Here is a 19,995-nt window from a genome sequence, read left to right as displayed (position 1 = left end):
GGCTCACCATAGCCCGTGCTACTTGGAACTTTATGTTCCAGGTAGCGAATCTTTAACAACAACAACAACCTGGTCACAGACACAACACTAAAATTAATCTTCACTGGACAGCTGTGTCCTCATGATATAAAACAACTAGTTCAATAAATAATTTGTATTATCATATTTTATTTACAATATAAAATTTTTAGCGCAATACAAATTAATTGTTAAATAAAGGTGAGGTAAACTAAATTAGTTAGTTTCGTTCATTTATTTTGCACCCCATACCCATCCTGTGGGCGGTAGCGGGAAGGGTTACAGAGGCACATAATGGGCTCAGGGACTGAACCCCACAATTCATTTAGCTAAGCAAGTTACAATCTTGATGAGCTAGTTACAAAATTCAGTATAAGTCGTCACATCAACAATGGGTTCGAGATCGACCACAAGCACAGTTTCTAAATTAAGCAACTGACATATGTGGAGAGCTAGTGTCACAATTGATATGTTTGTCCTGCACACCGCCCCCCCATCCAGTGAGCAGCGGTGGATAGGTTACAATCACTCAGTTACTACCTACAGTTAGCAACTGGGGATATTTGACTAAAATTTCTGGTAGCAGATCATTTTGAATGAAATATTGACACATGTTGGTACATTGGTTATAGAATTGTCTCTAAATTCACGTATCTTTTCGCACTCCATCACATAGTGACGGAGGGTGTGCGAATAATTTTGTTGACACAGTTTACATTTGGTCAGGTCTACATCAGCAGATAATGAGAATTCCCAGAGATACTTGTAACCGAGTCTAAGCCGAGCATCAAGAAGTCTGCTGATTTTATTGGATGAACCATAGATGTGTGGCTCCTCTTGCATGATAGTATGATGATAGATGGAATTACTGGTGTCGATTTCATTTTGCCTCAGATCTACAAGATTTGAATAAGTTTTGCTAGCTAGGCGTGAGGGTTAGGCTACAAGAATCCTAAAACGTGGTGTAGGCTTCTTGAAGCTTGGCTGTATGGGCTAGGCTTCTTGAAGCTTAGAAGTTACATCTTGGGAAGGGTCAGTAGGTTGACCTTGGAGGGGGACCTAGATATATCAGCTTAAACGTGCAGCACATACACAGGATGCGTGTCCTTCCCTGACGAAACAAATTAAGAAGAGGAAATGGTTGAGTTCCGAGAGGCGTGAGATACGTTACAGTGGACATGGGGTTAAGTGGACTAGATATATATGGCGACCTCCAAATTCTTTGTGGTGGAATGCGAGGAGGGTCGAGAAACCTGTTTTTTTTTTTGCCTTAAGTACTCTTCTCCCCTCCATCACCCGTCAATTGTTTTCACACAATGGATAATATTCGTTGTGTTTTCTATTGTCGGGATTCATTTCCTTGTGTTTGAGATGTCTGAAGTGTGTATTCTTGATCAGTATAGTAGGCATCGATCAGTCACATAAGTTTTAGCCCCGCTCCTGTGTCAGGTAAGTCCATTACGGGCTCACCATAGCCCGTGCTACTTGGAACTTTTAGTTCCCTGTAGCTGAATCTTAAACAACAATTGATCAGTCTCAGGAGACTATAAACTTGCGCTCTGGTTGTCGGTCTGGAGTGGGGCGCAAAGTCAGAGTAGGTTGATACGGGGGAGAAGCTGTTACCCATGCAGCAGGTTCCCCCCACCCCCACGGCGCCGAAAGTCTTCAAATGGTGACTTGATCAATTACCCTGTTGTTACAGATCCGCTCTCTCACCTAAAACGTTTTCTAACAATCGAGCAATCCGTTAAAAATGCGACGTAGCAAAAAGGAAACCCTTCCGTAATATTAACGTTTTCTATGCATTAGCCTCAATGGGTTTGGTAAGTTGCTTGGGTTCGCATGCAAAATAGTTTTATTTATTACCCAACCACGTGGACTAGACGGTAGAGCGACGTCTCTCTTCCTCGCAGGTCGGAGTTCAATCCCCGACCGTCCATGTGGTTTGGGCACCATTCCTTTCCTTCGTAATATCCCAAATCCATGTCCTCATATTCCTTTCAAGTGCTATAGAGCCGTAATGACTTAGTGCTTTCTCCTGCTTTGGAATATTTAGAACACACAGGAACACATAGAGTATATACTGGAACACCTGGAAACTGGAACACTTTGGAAGACCTGAGATGGAATACCTGGAACACACTGAAATTGTGTGTGTGTGTGTGTGCGCGCATGCGTGCGCCACGTAATGAAGGATAAGTTACGAGAATAAGACCGGACATGCGTCTAACCGTTTATGGAAAAAGACTTCTTTAAAACCGACCTCATTTTTATCACGAATTCATATGACACATCGAGTGCAGGGGTGCCACACTTCACCACCCACAACAGTGTGTGCAGGGTTGCCACACTTCACCACCCACAACAGTGTGTGCAGGGTTGCCACACTTCACCACCCACAACAGTGTGTGCAGGGTTGCCACACTTCACCACCCACAACATGTGCAGGGTTGCCACACTTCACCACCCACAACAGTGTGTGCAGGGTTGCCACACTTCACCATCCACAACAACATGTGCAGGGTTGCCACACTTCACCACCCACAACAACATGTACAGGGTTGCCACACTTCACCACCCACAACAGTGTGTGCAGGGTTGCCACACTTCACCACCCACAACAGTGTGTGCAGGGTTGCCACACTTCACCATCCACAACAACATGTGCAGGGTTGCCACACTTCACCACCCACAACAGTGTGTGCAGGGTTGCCACACTTCACCATCCACAACAACATGTGCAGGGTTGCCACACTTCACCACCCACAACAGTGTGTGCAGGGTTGCCACACTTCACCACCCACAACAGTGTGTGCAGGGTTGCCACACTTCACCACCCACAACAGTGTGTGCAGGGTTGCCACACTTCACCACCCACAACAACATGTGCAGGGTTGCCACACTTCACCACCCACAACAGTGTGTGCAGGGTTGCCACACTTCACCATCCACAACAACATGTGCAGGGTTGCCACACTTCACCACCCACAACAACATGTGCAGGGTTGCCACACTTCACCACCCACATCAACATGTGCAGGGTTGCCACACTTCACCAACCACAACAACATGTGCAGGGTTGCCACACTTCACCCACAACAACGTCAATAATTGTAACACTAAAACAAATTAGCATTCAAGCATCTTCAAAATTTAAATATTTTGTGAATATATATAATATCCTGAAGAATGTAATCTTTAAATCAATACTGAGCCTATTTTGCCAACTTTTACATTATTTGTATTTATACTCCAAAAGTATTGTAACATTATTTTCAGATTTGTTATTAATTTGTAATTGTATAGATTCGTCTGATACTAAGATTCGTCCCAGGTTGAATAACTTTGTATATTAGCGCTGTATATAATTATTTTTGCTTGGGATGGTTCGTTAACCAATGACGTCACGAGATTCATTAATGTATTACATCAGAAAAAAATTCCGCTTTACCTGCAGGAAGGAATTATCAAAGCGAGGAAGTTTGTTAATTCCTTCCGGTCACCTGAGGAGACCGCTCTTAAGTGGAGTAGTACACTAAGGAGTTCCGGAGTGACCTTATTTATATGTGTGTGTATGTGTGTGTGTGTGTGTGTGTGTGTGTGTGTGTGTGTGTGTGTGTGTGTGTGTGTGTGTGTGTGTGTGTGTGTGTGCGTGCTCACCTAGTTGTGCTTGCGGGGTTTGAGCTTCGGCTCTTTGGTCCCGCCTCTCAACCGTCACACAACCAATGTGTGTGTGATAATAATAAGCATTATTATTATTATTATTATTATTCAGTGATCTCGCTGAAGGATTAAATATTGTTCAGCTGATATAAACACAAAAATTGATATTGAGACATCAGTGATTCACATGTGGGCAGCGGTTGATTGTGTTATCAGTTGCAGGTTGATTGTCCTCTGGTGCTGGAGAGATGAACTAATGAGTAACAGATGAGTAACTGTCAACATTGCTGAGAGAGAGAGAGAGCAGGAGTGACTCACATGTGACTGAGTAATACTGAGTCATGTATTGGACGTGTGTACACACCTGTGGTTCACCAATTAATGACGCTAACGACCTTGATGTATTTATTGTTGGTCAACAGCATTGTTGACTCGATATTGCCCGGAATGAGGCATACATTAGCTCAATCTTGAAATCCAACATTCTGCTTGTAATTAATTTTGTATGTATACACTTTTACCTAAATAAAGAATTATTATTATTATTATTATTATTATTTATTCAATGGTTCCTTTAACGAATGGCAGAACCGGGAATTCTTTACTTACATAAAGTGCTTGAGTAATAATTCTTGATAGCTTGAAAAGTGTTTTAGATTAACTTATATATAAGTTCGTATCCCCAGGTCACATATATTTTAGATTTAGATTTTGTATTCAGGTAAAGGTTCATACATACATAGAAAATGAGTTACAAGCATAATGTTGGATTTAAAGATAGAGCTAGTATATACAATACCTAAAGCCATTAATACGCATTGCGTTTCGGGCAAAATATGACCGAAAGTGACGACGTTTCGGTCTATTGAGACGTAGACTTGTGAAAGGTCCCAGACTGACCGAAACATCGCCCATGGCCTGAAACCTCGTCAGACAACGAACCGAATCGTAGTCACATAAGGCTTCAGAAATGACCGAAATGTTGTCACATGTCGGTCAATGACCGAAACGTCGTCATATATTTATTTATATATAGCTTCCTATTATCTAGCAATGTTCATTAGTTTCAGGGGTATCCATTTTGGGTAATATTTACGCGAAATGATTTACAGAAATATTATGTTTACAAATGTTCTTTAATATTCATCTTCAGTGTAAGACAGTGTCATGTCACCTGCTATTTGAGTCATGTTAATTGCTATGGTATTAATGTTATGCGCATGTTTCGATTCTCTGTCTCTCTCATGCACATGTTTCGACTCTCTGACTCTCTCATGCGCATGTTTCGACTCTCTGTCTCTCTCATGCACATGTTTCGACTCTCTCATGCGCATGTTTCGACTCTCTGTCTCTCTCATGCGCATGTTTCGACTCTCTGTCTCTCTCATGCGCATGTTTCGACTCTCTGGCTCTCTCATGCGCATGTTTCGACTCTCTGGCTCTCTCATGCGCATGTTTCGACTCTCTGGCTCTCTCATGCGCATGTTTCGACTCTCTGGCTCTCTCATGCGCATGTTTCGACTCTCTGGCTGGCGCATGCCTCGACTCTCTTGTCCTGACATGCGCATACACGAAAAGTTGCACCGAGGGGGTATAAATAGTCTTGTTTTGTGTCTGTATATACACGGACTGTGTATGGCTCGGCCCATCATACATGTATGTGTGGAGAAGGGGAGGGGCGGGGGCTCACCTTCTGCACAAGGACAATGGCTGCATCTACGCAGGTGTTCCCTCTATCAGGTGTTCCCTCTATCAGGTTTTCCCTCTATCAGGTGTTCCGCCCGTTAGGTACTCCATCACCAAGTGAATCCCTTTAGAAAACTGTACAAATCCCAATGGTTAACCCGAGATCTCTCAAGGTATGGGGCACCATTGTTTGGTAATCCAACTGCCAGTTTTTATTTTTAACTGCTGATTCAAGGCCGGATTTCCTGCCGACCCCTTCAGGCCGAATTTCTACACCGGTTTGTACATATTTATCCGTCCTCCTAATGTTTCCCAACGTCCAGAAACTGTCGTATTAAAGTGGTCTCTTATAACCTACCTGAGGACCCAAAACAGAAAACGGGACAGTACGTCACTTTCGCCAGCCGCTTCCGTTTTCTAGTACGACGATTTTTTACCTCATGTTGAATAATACGTCAAAATGCGACGTTCTATTAGGAGGACAGGTTAAGACCAAGGAGATATATGGTTTGTTTTGAATTTCATGATATTATTTGGACGCCATTTTGAAATTCTAGGGTACCGCAAAATTATATATATTTGTCTTACAGGGAAGAAATCCACTTTGGATATTAATATTATATATTGTCTAAAGGAACGATTTATTTATATTATTACATAAATCACACATGACAAATTAGATTTTTGTCACTTTTTGTTTGTTAACATTTAAATGAATAGCAGTTAAGAAGTATACGGTTAGTAGGTGTATGCACATTTTTTATCAAAAATAACATAATTTTGTAAAGAAATGTAAAGAAAATAGGTCAGGTAAAACCTTGGAACATATACACACTAGAGCAACCTTGGAACATATACCCACTAGAGCAACCTTGGAACATATACACACTAGAGCAACCTTGGAACATATACCCACTAGAGCAACCTTGGAACATATACACACTAGAGCACCTTGGAACATATACACACTAGAGCAACCTTGGAACATATACCCACTAGAGCAACCTTGGAACATATACACACTAGAGCACCTTGGAACATATACACACTAGAGCAACCTTGGAACATATACCCACTAGAGCACCTTGGAACATATACACACTAGAGCAACCTTGGAACATACACACACTAGAGCAACCTTGGAACATATGCACACTAGAGCAACCTTGGAACATATACACACTAGAGCAACCTTGGGACATATACACACTAGAGCACCTTGGAACATATACACACTAGAGCACCTTGGAACATATACACACTAGAGCAACCTTGGAACATACACACACTAGAGCAACCCTGGAACATATGCACACTAGAGCAACCTTGGAACATATACACACTAGAGCAACCTTGGGACATATACATGTACAGGGGGAATAAAAGGGAAGGTACTCCGGTGGATTAGAGAGTACCTAAGCAACAGAAGATAGCTTGTCACTATATGGATGAGGTATCAGAGTGGCTAGATATCATTATTGGAGTCACACAGGGCTCAGTTCTTGGTCCTATCCTGTTTCTGATGTATGTAAATAATCTCCCAGAGAGAATAGGCTCGTTCCTCTCAATGTTTGATGCAAAAATTATGAGGGAAAATTAAGACAGATGGAAAAGAGTAAGAGGCTATAAGATAACCTAGACAAACTAAAGGAATGGTTCGACAAATGGCTACTAAAGTTCAACTCAAGAAAATGTAAAGTGATGAAGCTAGATAGAGGGGGAGCATGGTGTTTCAAGGGGTACCGAATGGGAGAAGTTCTCCATGAAACGGACAGAGAGGAAAAAATCAAAACGTTGTTATGGTAATTATGGATATATCACACCTCTCCTGAAGCCCACATCAAAAGAATATTATCAGGGGCGCATGCGAGGCTGATAATATCCTTTAATATATATATATATATATATATATATATATATATATATATATATATATATATATATATATATATATATATATATATATATATATATATATATATTGGGGTATACTGGCAGCAGGTTTTCTTTCAAACATGTTTCATTCATTGAATATATATATATATATATATATATATATATATATATATATATATATATATATATATATATATATACATATATATACACTATATATTTATAGTAAGGATACAGTATATATATATATATATATATATATATATATATATATATATATATATATATATTTAAACATTGTTATTATTATTAGTATTATTATAGCGGTCTATCTAAGTAAACAATATTAGAAATAGGCGAGACACAGACAATTGGCTGTAAGGTAATTAGTCATTACGATAACAAGTGTTTTTGACGTACGAGGAGGTTCACCGCTGACTGGCCCCCAACCCTCCTCCTGATCCTCTATCCTCGCCCCGAAATGCTTATTTATAACCCTTATAAACAATCCAATTCCTTAGCGTAATACTCGCCTTTATCGACGAAACTCTTTATAAAATTACAAGATATATCTATTTGGCGCTATAATAAATGTAGGAATGAGGTGTAGATATTATTTTTAGAATAGAAAGATTGTATTTAGCGAGGAAAGGAGTTTAGTAGTGTGTGAAGGGAGGAGCGGCGGCGCCAGCCGTCTTAACGTTGGAACCCGTCGGTGATGGAGACCATGACACGGTATTGGAGAAAGTGCGATGGATTCCGACAATTTCTTCGAATTTGACGCTTCGATCCCGGTAAGAAAGCCCGCCGGCGGGAGCGACGTGTCGTGAAGCTATGCGGGTAGGGTCTTGACGGCGTTATTGTCGGAGAATTAACGGGAAAATGGCGATATAAGTTCCTGCGGGAGAACTTTTTTTTTTTTTGGGAGGCCTGCGCCGCTGAGCTCGAGTTGATCAACATTGCAATTGCAAGTTCTTGCGTCACTTCATACTGTTGGTATTCTGTTGCATCAACACACGCGGGAATTGTGGTATTTCGTACGGTTAAAAGGTGGTTTTAGGGGTTATTAAAGCGTTAAATACGAGGGGTGATATGTCGGTGCCGAAGGCTGTGAACGAAGGTCAAAACGTTCTTCCTGAACTCCACACACAGCAACTGTTCTCTTGCGGTGTTCTCTGTGGCCCCGGAGAACACAGGCGGAGACGAGGAACGACGGAATTTGGTATAGATACTGCTAGAGGACTGCGAGAGAGTGGTTCTCACACCAGCTGTGTGATAGTGGTTTGTTGAACACGAATACCAGTTCCATTGTTAAGTGTTATGTTACCTTGGTGGTAGTGGTGCAGTAGTGACGGGTAATATGCTTTTACGTGGTTATGTAAATTATTATTGCGACAAAAACGCTTTTGAGGCCCTTGTAAAATTATATACATGAACTCGCAAGTCATTCTGGAGAGTAGAACAACTCCCAGAACCCCATCAACCAGGTATCATTAACTTTGGAAATGTTCAGAAAATGCATGTATTAACACGTAAGACATAATAATGAACACCATAACTGTCATAGAAGCAATACATATTGGCAACATGTTGAAAAAGAGTAATGTCCCTCCTGTCATTAGAAGCAGGTGGGACAGCTCGCTCTCCTCCTAAAAAAAAAAAAAAAAAAAAAAAAGGTGCCAACCAAACACAGGGAATAATCAGAAGCCTTCGATTTCAAAGCAAAGAAAGCAACACATTCAGTATAGTCTCCGTGGTGTAGTGGTAAGACACTTGTATACCTCAAAAAAAAAAGTAACTTCACTGGAAAAGGTTCATTGCAGTGCAACAAAAAACATCCCTGAACTAGGTCAAATTTGTGGCAGGAAATGTTGACGTCCTCGGGACTAACACGTCCACATAGTGATTGATGTCACACACACAACTAGAAAATACAGAATAAATTAGAAGGTATTAATCCAGACTAATACTTTATCCCTTAATTAATCTGCTGCTGACATTTTTGAGTGATTAATCCATAGTGCTCCTGTTATTTTTGAACAATTTAATTATCCTCTTTATTCAGTTTCAAAATATTCCACATGATTGTTATTCTACACTAGAGACCTCTGGCAATCGTTTGCGATATTGAGAAAAATCGTTAAAGGATTAGAGACCTTCTCGGGCAATACAAAAAAAAATTTGGCACCATATCGGTTGCATCGCCATTCATTTGTAGATGCCTGTATTCAGAAACATTGATCACATGGGAAATTCAAAAGACCTGTCATGGGCCAGGAAAATTTGTGGAAATCCTTTGCAATTACAGCAGTTCACAACGCCCAAACAAGAATACGCTTTTTTTTTTCTCTCTAAGAAATGTTTTAAGATAGAAAATTATTTTTTTGTTTTGTGTACAATGCTCTTGAGAGAACATGACAAATTTCTGCGAGTGTTATGGCTACCAGACTCGTGTCTATGGCTCTTCGGCCATTTAAAGGCAAGCTGCCTCATAGACCAGGCAATAGCCAGGAAAAGCTGGACTCTGGGCAGGTTGCAATACAAACACTATCGGAATTATCCACAGCTCGACTGGCGCTTTAACTTTTTAAACAATGGATCGAGATTGATAGCAAATATAGCCCTGAAAACGGCACCTTGTTTGATCCCTTTTTTTTCCCCATGAGATATTCAGAGGAAACATTACTCCATTGCACACCTGATAAAAAAATATATAGATATAATTCATCATGTCTAGTAATGTCCTCTCATATCTAGTGCTGACAGGAAATACTTTTCTGTCAATTAAGCAGTCCTCTAAAACGTTTGGCAAGTTCGACTTGCTATTTCTCCAAACATTAATTCAAGAAATTTATATAATGAATCTTTGCACTTAACAGCCTGAGGATGGCGCCCTTGAAGTAGGGCTCAATGAGGACGAAGAATATGACGCTCTTAATGATGAAACGTTTGGTTCGGCGGCAGTGGATGGGGACTGGGAGGAGTGTCACGAACAGATGGCATCTTTAACCGAAGCTGGACGTACGAAGATTAAACAACAGGAATTGCACAATGCTTTACGACAGGTGAGAAATGTATTGTTGTTTTCGGTGGCATGTCTACAGTAGTAATGAAAGTGCTTATAAGGTTAGATTAAGTGGCAAGTAGATGTGGTTCCAACAATGTAAGAAATGCAGGGAGACAAGTTTTAGACATATTTAGTTGGCCTTTGAGTACAAATATGAGTTGGTAGTGGTCTTGAAATTTGAGAACACAAGTATGTGTAAATTAAATATAAACGTAACTAAAACCCGATTAAGAACTCTTAAGTGGGTGCAAAGTGGGAGGGAGAGAGAGACACCTGGAAAAAGAGAATAAGAGCTAAGGTGTAGTGCAAGACCAATGAAAGTAAATAAACCATTTGGGATGAAAATTGGTGTTTAGATAATAGTGTGTAAAATGTGAGGTGATTTGCATTAGTCTATCCTGCAAAGAAGTAAATCACATTTTCCAAATTCCCACCTTGCAAAACTGAGACACTGCTGTATTTTATTTGTATGTACAGTATCTCAAACGTTAGATACTTTAGATACAGTCAAGTAGATACTTTGCCAAATCCATAACTTCTTTACTACATATGTTGAGAAAAATGTTTATTATATTTGACAGGGAGATGTATGCTTGGCTGAGGAGTTCAAACATTTGGGCCTTAGGAAATACGACAACCCAGGTGGCAGAAATTTAACCCAAAGTAGCATGCCCATCAATATCATTGGGTACCAATCTGTTCCAGCTAGTCGTACCCATATAGGGTCGTCTTTGCTCGTGGGACCTGATCTACCAGGCTCTCCGTCCAATAGTATATGGACTCCCTCACCTGGTGTAGACAAATTACGACCAGTTATTCAACACTCTCCGTCTAATGGCATGGGTCACACTTTAGGACAGATTCCTCATGGACTCGCACAACCTGGCATCTCTCCATCTTTGGGTCTTCCAACAATCAAGACCGTGGCCGAGGTTGAGGAGGAGATGAAGCTTCAGCACGCTAGGTCTCAGTCATCTTTTAGTCTCCAGGTAAATGAGTGACCAGATCTCTAATTTGTTGAAAAGTAATTAATGAGTGTAAACTTGGAAATGAACACATGATGTATAATGGTAAATGTTGATCACAAAGGGAAATTAAGTGATTGAGCATTTAAGTATTTTCAACATGTCTTAAACTAGTACAAAGTACAGTACAGTATTGGTATGATTAGACTAATGCAATTGCAAGTCAAGTTAACAAGTCATTATAGGTGTGGCCTGATAGGTCTTGATTCTCATATTGAAATGGGATTTTAATAAGGCTTTAAGGTCTGACATGCCTCTATTTTAATGTTTGAGATGTTGGTCATTACTTAAAGAACAGTTCCTGTTTGAGTAGTTTTATGATGCTGTCAGACATAATCTCTAATATCCTTGTGTTTATCAAAATTTGACTGCTTGCATTTTAGCAGGTTTCTAAATTTTATTGCTTTATTAAGCCTAATACAAACATAATCTAAAATTAAGAAAATAGGAAGTGAGCCATAAGTTCCTTGAAATTCAGTGGACATTGCCTTTAAAGGTTGGGGGAGCCCTGGTCTCAAGGAAGCTTTCATTAAGAAGTATGGTTCCGACTGGAATTCAATTTAAAGTATGCTTTTCTGTGCGTTCATTAGCAAGCACTGAGAGCTGAGGACTTGGAGAGAGAGCTGGCTCGACAGACAGCTAGTAAATCGCAACAGCAGCAACAAGGGTTAAGCAGCTTCTTACAACAGTCTGCACCATTCAACCTTCAGAGGCAGGGATCCTTCACTGGAGGCATGCCAAACAACCCTAGTCAGTTTAATCGTCGCTTCCAGAGACCCTTCCCTAATCAAGGTTAAATATTTGTTTATATTTTAATGTGAAGGTGTTGTAATTAATATTACCTGGTATAAAGGAGCATTGAAAATCAAAATGCATACGAGTAGACAATAAACATACTGTACTTTAAGGGTTGAAAGTGAATATAGACATAAATTTTGGTGGAGTGAGGAAAACTGAAATTAATGCGAGTAACAAAGGGCTGTTAATTATTTGGTTTAAATGCCTAACATGTGATAAATGCTCACATAATGTATAAATTATTAAGGTCAGGAAGGAAAAATGTCCCGTTTAATGCCATAGTTAGGATAAATGATTTAATCAGAGGGCTGCATGTAGGAGTGCTAATGCCGACTCTCGTGTACGAGTACACGATGAGTGGTATGAACTACTCTAAGAATTAGATCAATAGAAATGAATACAGTAATCAGAAAAGTGTGTGTGGTGTGAGAATAGGTAGATTAAGAAATTTACTTGAATTTTACCTGAGAACCACTATCTCTAGTGGTCTTGACCAGGATAGGAAGCCAGCAGCTTGTCAGAGGTCCCTCCATAGTTCCTGAGGATTTTTCCAACTAGATTTTGAACCAAAGTCATGTCATGGAGCAATGTGACATGTGAAAGTTGATAAATAGCATGATTCAGGGAGCATCCCCAAGATAGCTTGTGTATGTTAAACAAATGGTGATGGTAGAATGGTGAAGACTGTACACATGTTGAATTTGAGGGTAGGAGTGGAAGGCAGGGACGATAGATGGAGATGGTGAACGAGCGTGCAGAAGCAGGAATCGAGAGATGGTAGAGGACAAAGCCGAGTAAAGGCAGTTTTGCAAAAATGAAATGTTTTGTAGTGTTCTGGGGTTTGGCAATTTGCAAGGAGCACTCTACCTGGTTCTCGCAGTTTCATTAAATTTCCAAGGTGCCAGTACGTTTATTAAGTCGTCTTGGTGATGGCAGCAAGATTCACAAATGCCTCCTTTTTAAATCTGTTTGAATCTTATTTTTACATTTACAATACTGGACCAGTTCTTAATCTTCTTGGTGATGTTAAAAGTTTAGATATTCCTTCAACTTTCCCATGCACAAGTATTTGAGACTTGTGGTTTGGTCAACTATTTCAGGCATGTTATTGTGACTCCTCGGCTGCACAAGTATTTGAGATCTCTTAGTGAACAGAAGCTATGCCCACATATATATTATTAAGAAAGCAAACAAACGTGGTGATTAATAAATGTACTATGGTGTTATTTAATTTGTTAATTGTGTTAATCTTGCAGGAAGTTATCCGGGATCTATGCAACAATACTCGCATCAGCAACACCCATATCAGCAGCAACAACAACGCTTTGTGAATTGTGGAGGATTCCCAGGAAATGGTACTAAGAACTTCAGCCAGCCTCCTCCACAGCTGCCTCAGACACATGCTAATCAGACTCAAGATTGTTATTCTAGTTACCATCACCATCACAATAATTACCATAGTAACTTTCAGCAGCAGCAGCAACAGCAGCAACATCAGCAGCAGCAACAGCAGCAGCAAAGTTACCACCATAACCGTAATCCAGATGGCCGTTACATAAATCACAATGGCTATGACCAAGGTAGAAATGGCAATGGCTTTGACCGCAGAAACTATGAAAGAAAACCTTACGATCAGAGCCGCAGCTTTGACCAAGGAAAAAAGTGAGTCATTATGCATATGCAAGAATATCTGTACACATTGAGTTTATTGAAGCTTTTGCTTGTTCATGTTTCTACTAAATTAAGTAATATATTCATATTATCCTGAGTATTGAATGTGCATGATACTAGATTGTAGTGATGGGGTTCTCTGTCTAGGGTACTTGTACCCCTGGTGTATCCTTGTTTATATGTTCCAAGGTTACTCTATTGACTTAATCTACCAGAGTAACTTTGGGAAATATTAACACGAACAACAAGGGTGCATGTTACCCCCAGGCTTTAAACCCCAGCAATATGTGGTGTAATAAAATGTGGTTTTCAGTCAATACGATCGAACTGGCAACTCTAGAGAAGATTATTCATCGCACCCTGGACGAATTCGACGAGACAGCGAGGCAGAGTGGGAGGAATGGCATCGTATACGGGAGCAAGACGAGTATTGTGGGCTTATGACTCCACGAGAGAAAGGATGGCTGAAATATATCCAAGCCATGCAGTTGCACTCTGATAGTCCATATCAAGATGATTATTATTATGTGGTAAGTTTGGTATCGTGAATTGACACGTTTCTGTGGACTGCATCCTTTTTGCAGATACTGTAGTAAGGTCAGCTTGATTTAATATTTACATACAAGTTACTCCCACGTACATTTGCTAAAGCTAGGGAAGATCCATCATTTATATGGTGTTTGTTTATTTTATAACATAAATGATTTATAGGATAATGCTAGTTTCTATTCACTGAAATTTTGTTTTCCTTAGCGTATATTATGTACTGTACTATGTGCAGAACTATTATCACACGGTAATGTTACCAGTATGGTGCTCCATTGCAGTCTTTACAGTAACCTCGTACTGGAATATATTTACACACACACAGTACTAATTTCTTAATGTGGAGTGGCAGTTATTTATTTAATTTTCTTGTGTTATGCTTCTAGATGTATAGTGTTAAACAGCAACGCAAAAGGGAGGAAGAAGTGATCGAGATAGATGGTCTACAGTTACTCTTGCCAGATCGTGGGAAAGATGGAGGAAGAGAGTATGAACCTCCACGACTTGAAAACTCTCTAGGTAAACTGCAAGTAGTAAGTGTAAATGCCCCGAGAAAAATTATTGACCTGCAAGTGGTGCATCTCGATCCTTCGCATCCCACAACATCTCTGCAGCGCGAGATGAGGAAACACAGACATCTGCTCCTGTATGTTGAAAAGGTAACCGTTTAGTGCTTTGATGGTTAAAAATGTGTACTGTCTGGATACAGGTTTTAAAATTAGGAAGAATAGGGAAAAACGTACATGGCCTTCATTTGAGCAAACAATGCCTTGGGACTTGGTTTGATCAAATGAGCATCTGGCCAGCCCTATTGTTTGTTATACAGTATAATTTTTGTAAATGTTATTGATAGGGTGTACAACACCTGGAATGCACTGTGCAGGCTTGTCTTAGTATAAATGAATAAAAAATAAGATGCATCATTGGGAACAGCAGTACTGCTTAGTTTCCAGTAGTGTTAGTGCTGCAGAATGCAGCAGGTTACACTGACCTGTCTGCTACTCTCATTCAGGTTTCGTTTCACAGGGTGATGTATTTTGTAAGGATATTATATATCTTCAAAAAATGTTCTTTTGCAGTTGTTCAATGTAATGATGGAATTGGACGACTTGGAACGAAAAATTCGCCACTTGCCCGACTGCCCAACACGTGATCTATTTAAGTCCAAGTCCCGTCAGCTGGCTTCTAGACTTTGGAGTAGTGTAACATCAACACCAGAACGACTTGTGCAGCTATTATGTATACGGAAAGGAAAGGTAAGTTGTTAGATTTTTATATTATACAGTAGGTTTACTTCAAAGGAATTTGTGTACAATTTGTAGCCTACTGTTGGAAGTTTGTTAGTATGCACTATTTTTGTGAATTTAGATAAACGAGCCTTTGTTTATATTTAATCTAATCTTGGAGGCTTAAAATTAGGGTGTGGTTTATCAGTATAAGAGAACTTGAAGATTTTCATCATGTGAGAGGCTGGTGGGGCCATGACAGGCTCTTCTCCAATCTTTACACGCAGGAAGGAAAATATTCAAACTTTGTATCGATGTAAAACAAAATATCGAAAGTGGTTGGGAGTAAAATTTCCGGAGACATCGTGAACGAAGGATTTTAAAGTAAACATTAAGGAGCATGTTGAAGTGTAGCGGCTGAAACAGTAAAGAAGGTAAACAAAGGTTTTGTAATCCTTCAGATGTCATTGACACTTGGAGATATGTTGCAACCACATCCTCCTGAAATGATAGTACTGTACTTGATGTAATTATTTGGTGCAAAATACCGGTATGTAGTGATGGACCTCCTGTAAACCACTTTTTTCACTATTGTATAATAGACAAATATTAAGCTAAATTCCAAATTTGAATATTCCTAGACCTAGTATAGCGCATATGTACTGTATTAGGCGTATGATAGTGTATATATATTGGACCTAGGATTGCTAGGCCTAATGTGTTGGGATATAGGTGAATGTTTGGTTTAGCAAGATCTGCAATCGATGAAAGGCAAAACGCATCATAGTTATTTGTATTTCAGAGTTTGTTGTGTCGTCTAATAAGCTGGTTAGGGGAGAGTGAACATGAAAAGCTGGTGATGAACATATTGCAGAACATGCCCCTCTTGGCTAAGAAAGATGCACACGATCAACATTTAGCGCTCTTTTGGCCAATTACGGATCGCCTGGTTGCATCTTCCTCCCATGACCGCATGATTGACCTGGCTGCAGCTCTCAATACTCAAGGAACGACACCACACAAGACAAATTTGGCGTCGGCCTTGTGTAATAAGGTAATTATTTCCCTTTGCATTAGTAGGCTATTTTGTGTATTTTACCTTTTTGTAGTAAAGTATATGTTCACATAGCTACACATTTCTAGGAAGGAATTATCAGGGGAAAGCACCAAGCATTTACGACTATATAGATCTTGGAAGGGGTCAGAATGGGGATTTGGGATGGGCCGGGGGAAGGTATGGTGCCCAGCCACTTGGACGGTCGGGGATTAAACGCAGACCTGCTTGAAGCGATACCATCACTCAACCTTCCAGCACAAGTGGCTGGGCTTGGAGTGTGCATTTAATTTTCTGCTGCAAATTTTAAGAGTTATTTGCTGCTGGTAATGAAACCAAAGTACTTGTGCACAGTGAAGTAAGAACATACAATGAATAATATAAAATGCACAGGGTGGGGAGTATTAAGTTACAGGCATTCCAAGTGGAGTAACGGAAAAAATAGTACATTTTTTGATACTCTTTATAGGTATAAATTGGAATATGAAACATTAAGCATTTTATCTGCATTAATCAGAGAGGATAATTCAAATATTGGCTAAAATTCTGGTTCAGAACAGGTGGTTGCCAAGAGCAGTGCTGGTCATCAGCGAGGTGCATTATTTTTGCATCTGCTTTTTAAACTTGCCGTGATAAATTTTACATTTATAATAATCCAAAGATCATGGCTGCCAAGGACAATAGTGTCAAATGTGTTGCAATATTAATCTTGTGTATAACTAGTGCCACGGGGAATCAATTTGATCCTGGGGTCAGCCGTAGTTGATTAACACTAGATTATAATTATTATAACTTGACCGATACAGCTATGGCAAAACAATACTTGATATTTATATAAAATTGGTTTAATGGACAATTAAGGGTCAGCTGGCAACTGTCTGGGTGTGACAATTTTGTATAAACATGATAGATATTACACATTAGGGTCCACCATTTTGGGGAATGGGTTATTTTATATTATAAAATTGTACTGAAAAGTATCAAGACTGTGATAGACCGATGACACGCCTCTCTTGATTGCCCTGTGTGATTAAACCATAAGTACAGTACTACTTTCTTCTTCCAGTATGGTGTGAGTTTGATAATGGCTCTATTGGTACGAGGAGAACACCTTCAGTCAACTCTTGGAGGTTGTGACGAATGGCAAGAACTACTACTAGCAGTCATTAATGGGCTTGCCACTGTCTCGGACACTACACTCAAGACTTCCAGTGATGGCAGCAAGGCCTCCACAGAAATTCCCCAAGCCCTTCCCTCTGTAGCTCTTGCAGCTTCACCTTACCGCCCTGGCCAGCATCTAGCAAGATGTACTAAGGCGGAACCCCAACGTCTCAAAGCCTCCCAAGACAAAATGGCCCTCCTTGAAGTCACACACACTAAACCAAGGTGTCAAAGTCCAGTCAAATCTTAATCCTAGAATAAAATAGGATGTATGAAAGAAACAGAAGGTTTTGTTTAAATTAAACAACTGGATTCCTGATGGTTTGGTTTTCTATCTTGTATGGGGTCATTTTTATTTTGAAAAAACAAAATTGAATAGTTCAAAATGTCACCTATTAAATTATTTTGTATCCATATTGTTAAACTTTATTAAGAATGTTATGTAAAGAATAAGTGTTTTTAAAAAATAATAAAACAGCCTGATGAGTGGGCCATCTACAATCATAATAGATGATTATGCAACCTCTAGGATTTGTGTTGAGGATAGCTCTCTTGTTCTCACTTCTGAAGTGTGACACCACATTAGCTAATGTTTTGTATTTCATTAGACCTTAGTTTACCGTCGCATAACACACCCTAATCTAGTGCCGTTTAAGAAACCATGTATGCCAAGAGTTATAGAGCCGAACGGCCCATGTGTTATACAAATTTTAATTGTATAGATTTTTATGGTAAGTAAACATGCTTGTATTCCTGTGTTCAGTGGAAAACATAATCACCAAGATGTACGATGTATTGGAGGTGTAAAAGGTGGCATCAGTTTGGCTTTAACCATTTAACTCTAACTAGCCAAGGCTTCGTATACTGTTTGCTGTATCGATATTAATGCTGGAAATGAAGTTGGTAATGTGTGGTAAATGGGAATTTGTAAACAGACTACCGAGGCCATTTTCATTGTGTGCTCCACTTGGTACAGGGATGATGATTTATAATCTGGTGCTTTAAAACTGTTATGGGCAATTTTATAATCTGCAGGCATTGGTGACAATTATCATAATTTACAGTTTAAAATCCCATTCTTAGAGATGCAGCTATCATCTGGCAATAACTAAGGTGTTAGTTTATCAGTCCACTAATCACTGTTAATTTAATTACATGGTCTTCAAAAGGCTGTTGCATTACTGTGATACACAGTATATCAAAGAGGTTCTTTGCTTTTTATTTTCTTAAACTAATTTCCCACTTGTGACAATTGTTGAAGTTTGTGACTGACTCAGACGCAACTCCGTTAAGTCATGTTTTAAGAGTTACTTTGTGGTATGAGTATGAACGTTAAGCTATTCTACTCAAATGACTGCAACAGATGAATTTGTAAACGTAGGGAAAGTAGTGAGTACTTACAATTTTGAATAGACTTGATTCCCTCCCTCAATTTTTGTTATATAAATTGAACATCTGATGTACATTTTTATATATGGCTCTAAAGAATTTTTACGTTTTTTGGGCTGGGTCTTGTACAAGTTGTTAGTAATTAGCTTGTCTCGTGGGCGTCTGTGGGGCGATATTGGTTAAGCCCAGGCTACATTTGTTTATGGTCTTCCAACACAGACTGGTTCCCTACCCAGTGCTACATTTTTTTTTTTCTAAAATAAAACATCCTTGGAATTGCACAAACTGGTTTTTGTTTCTTTGTATTTTTTCATTTAAATGTGACATCTAGGTGTGTTGCCTAGTACTGATTATCTTTTAGAAATTTAGTTAAAATGAATTGGTAACAATTTTGTCTTCAAAGTGTGAGATTGAGAAAAGTTAAATGTTTCAACCCTAAAACTACAAGTTGGTTAACATTATAAGGAAATGGGCTAATAATGCAATTGATATCAATGAACACATCACTATTGAAATTAAAGATAACATTGGCATAATTCCTAATTAGGTTTCCCAGCTTGGTGCCTTTTTATAATCATTTGCTTATTACGAAATTGACATTAACTAACGTTGCCCAATAAAATGGTAAACCTTATTTTATATAATCATTAGATTAGAATTTGTTCCATCAATGCACGTGACTATTCATATGAAATATTAAGTTTGAGAACTTTTGCAATTTTTCTTGTCACCCATACAGTATTTAGTTTGCATTTTCTCAATCTTGCAAGAAAATGTGACACTGATTCAGGTTTT

The 19,995-nt window shown here is 39.3% G+C and overlaps 1 protein-coding gene across 4 annotated transcripts; it reads left to right on the top strand.

The window, feature by feature from the left end:
- The first annotated feature begins 398 nt into the window (after positions 1–398).
- Positions 399–19,485, top strand: Patr-1 (Protein associated with topo II related - 1). 4 transcript variants are annotated; one of them, XM_045731910.2, is made up of 10 exons: positions 399–1,398; positions 10,143–10,328; positions 10,912–11,319; positions 11,946–12,147; positions 13,410–13,815; positions 14,138–14,354; positions 14,757–15,029; positions 15,450–15,626; positions 16,399–16,650; positions 17,717–19,485. In XM_045731910.2, the coding sequence occupies exons 1-10, from the start codon at positions 1,222–1,224 to the stop codon at positions 18,059–18,061; spliced, it is 2,643 nt and encodes an 880-aa protein (XP_045587866.2). In that variant the 5' UTR covers positions 399–1,221; the 3' UTR covers positions 18,062–19,485. The 4 variants fall into 4 exon arrangements, with proteins under 4 accessions (XP_045587866.2, XP_045587873.2, XP_045587877.2 ...); XM_045731917.2 differs by lacking the exon at positions 399–1,398 and adding an exon at positions 7,899–8,057; XM_045731921.2 differs by lacking the exon at positions 399–1,398 and adding an exon at positions 7,973–8,103.
- Positions 19,486–19,995: the final 510 nt, after the last annotated feature.

Source organism: Procambarus clarkii, chromosome 4 (genome assembly GCF_040958095.1).
Source record: "Procambarus clarkii isolate CNS0578487 chromosome 4, FALCON_Pclarkii_2.0, whole genome shotgun sequence".
Taxonomy (NCBI): domain Eukaryota; kingdom Metazoa; phylum Arthropoda; class Malacostraca; order Decapoda; family Cambaridae; genus Procambarus; species Procambarus clarkii.
Note: the sequence above shows the minus strand (reverse complement) of the source record. Positions and strands in the feature narration are given on the sequence as shown.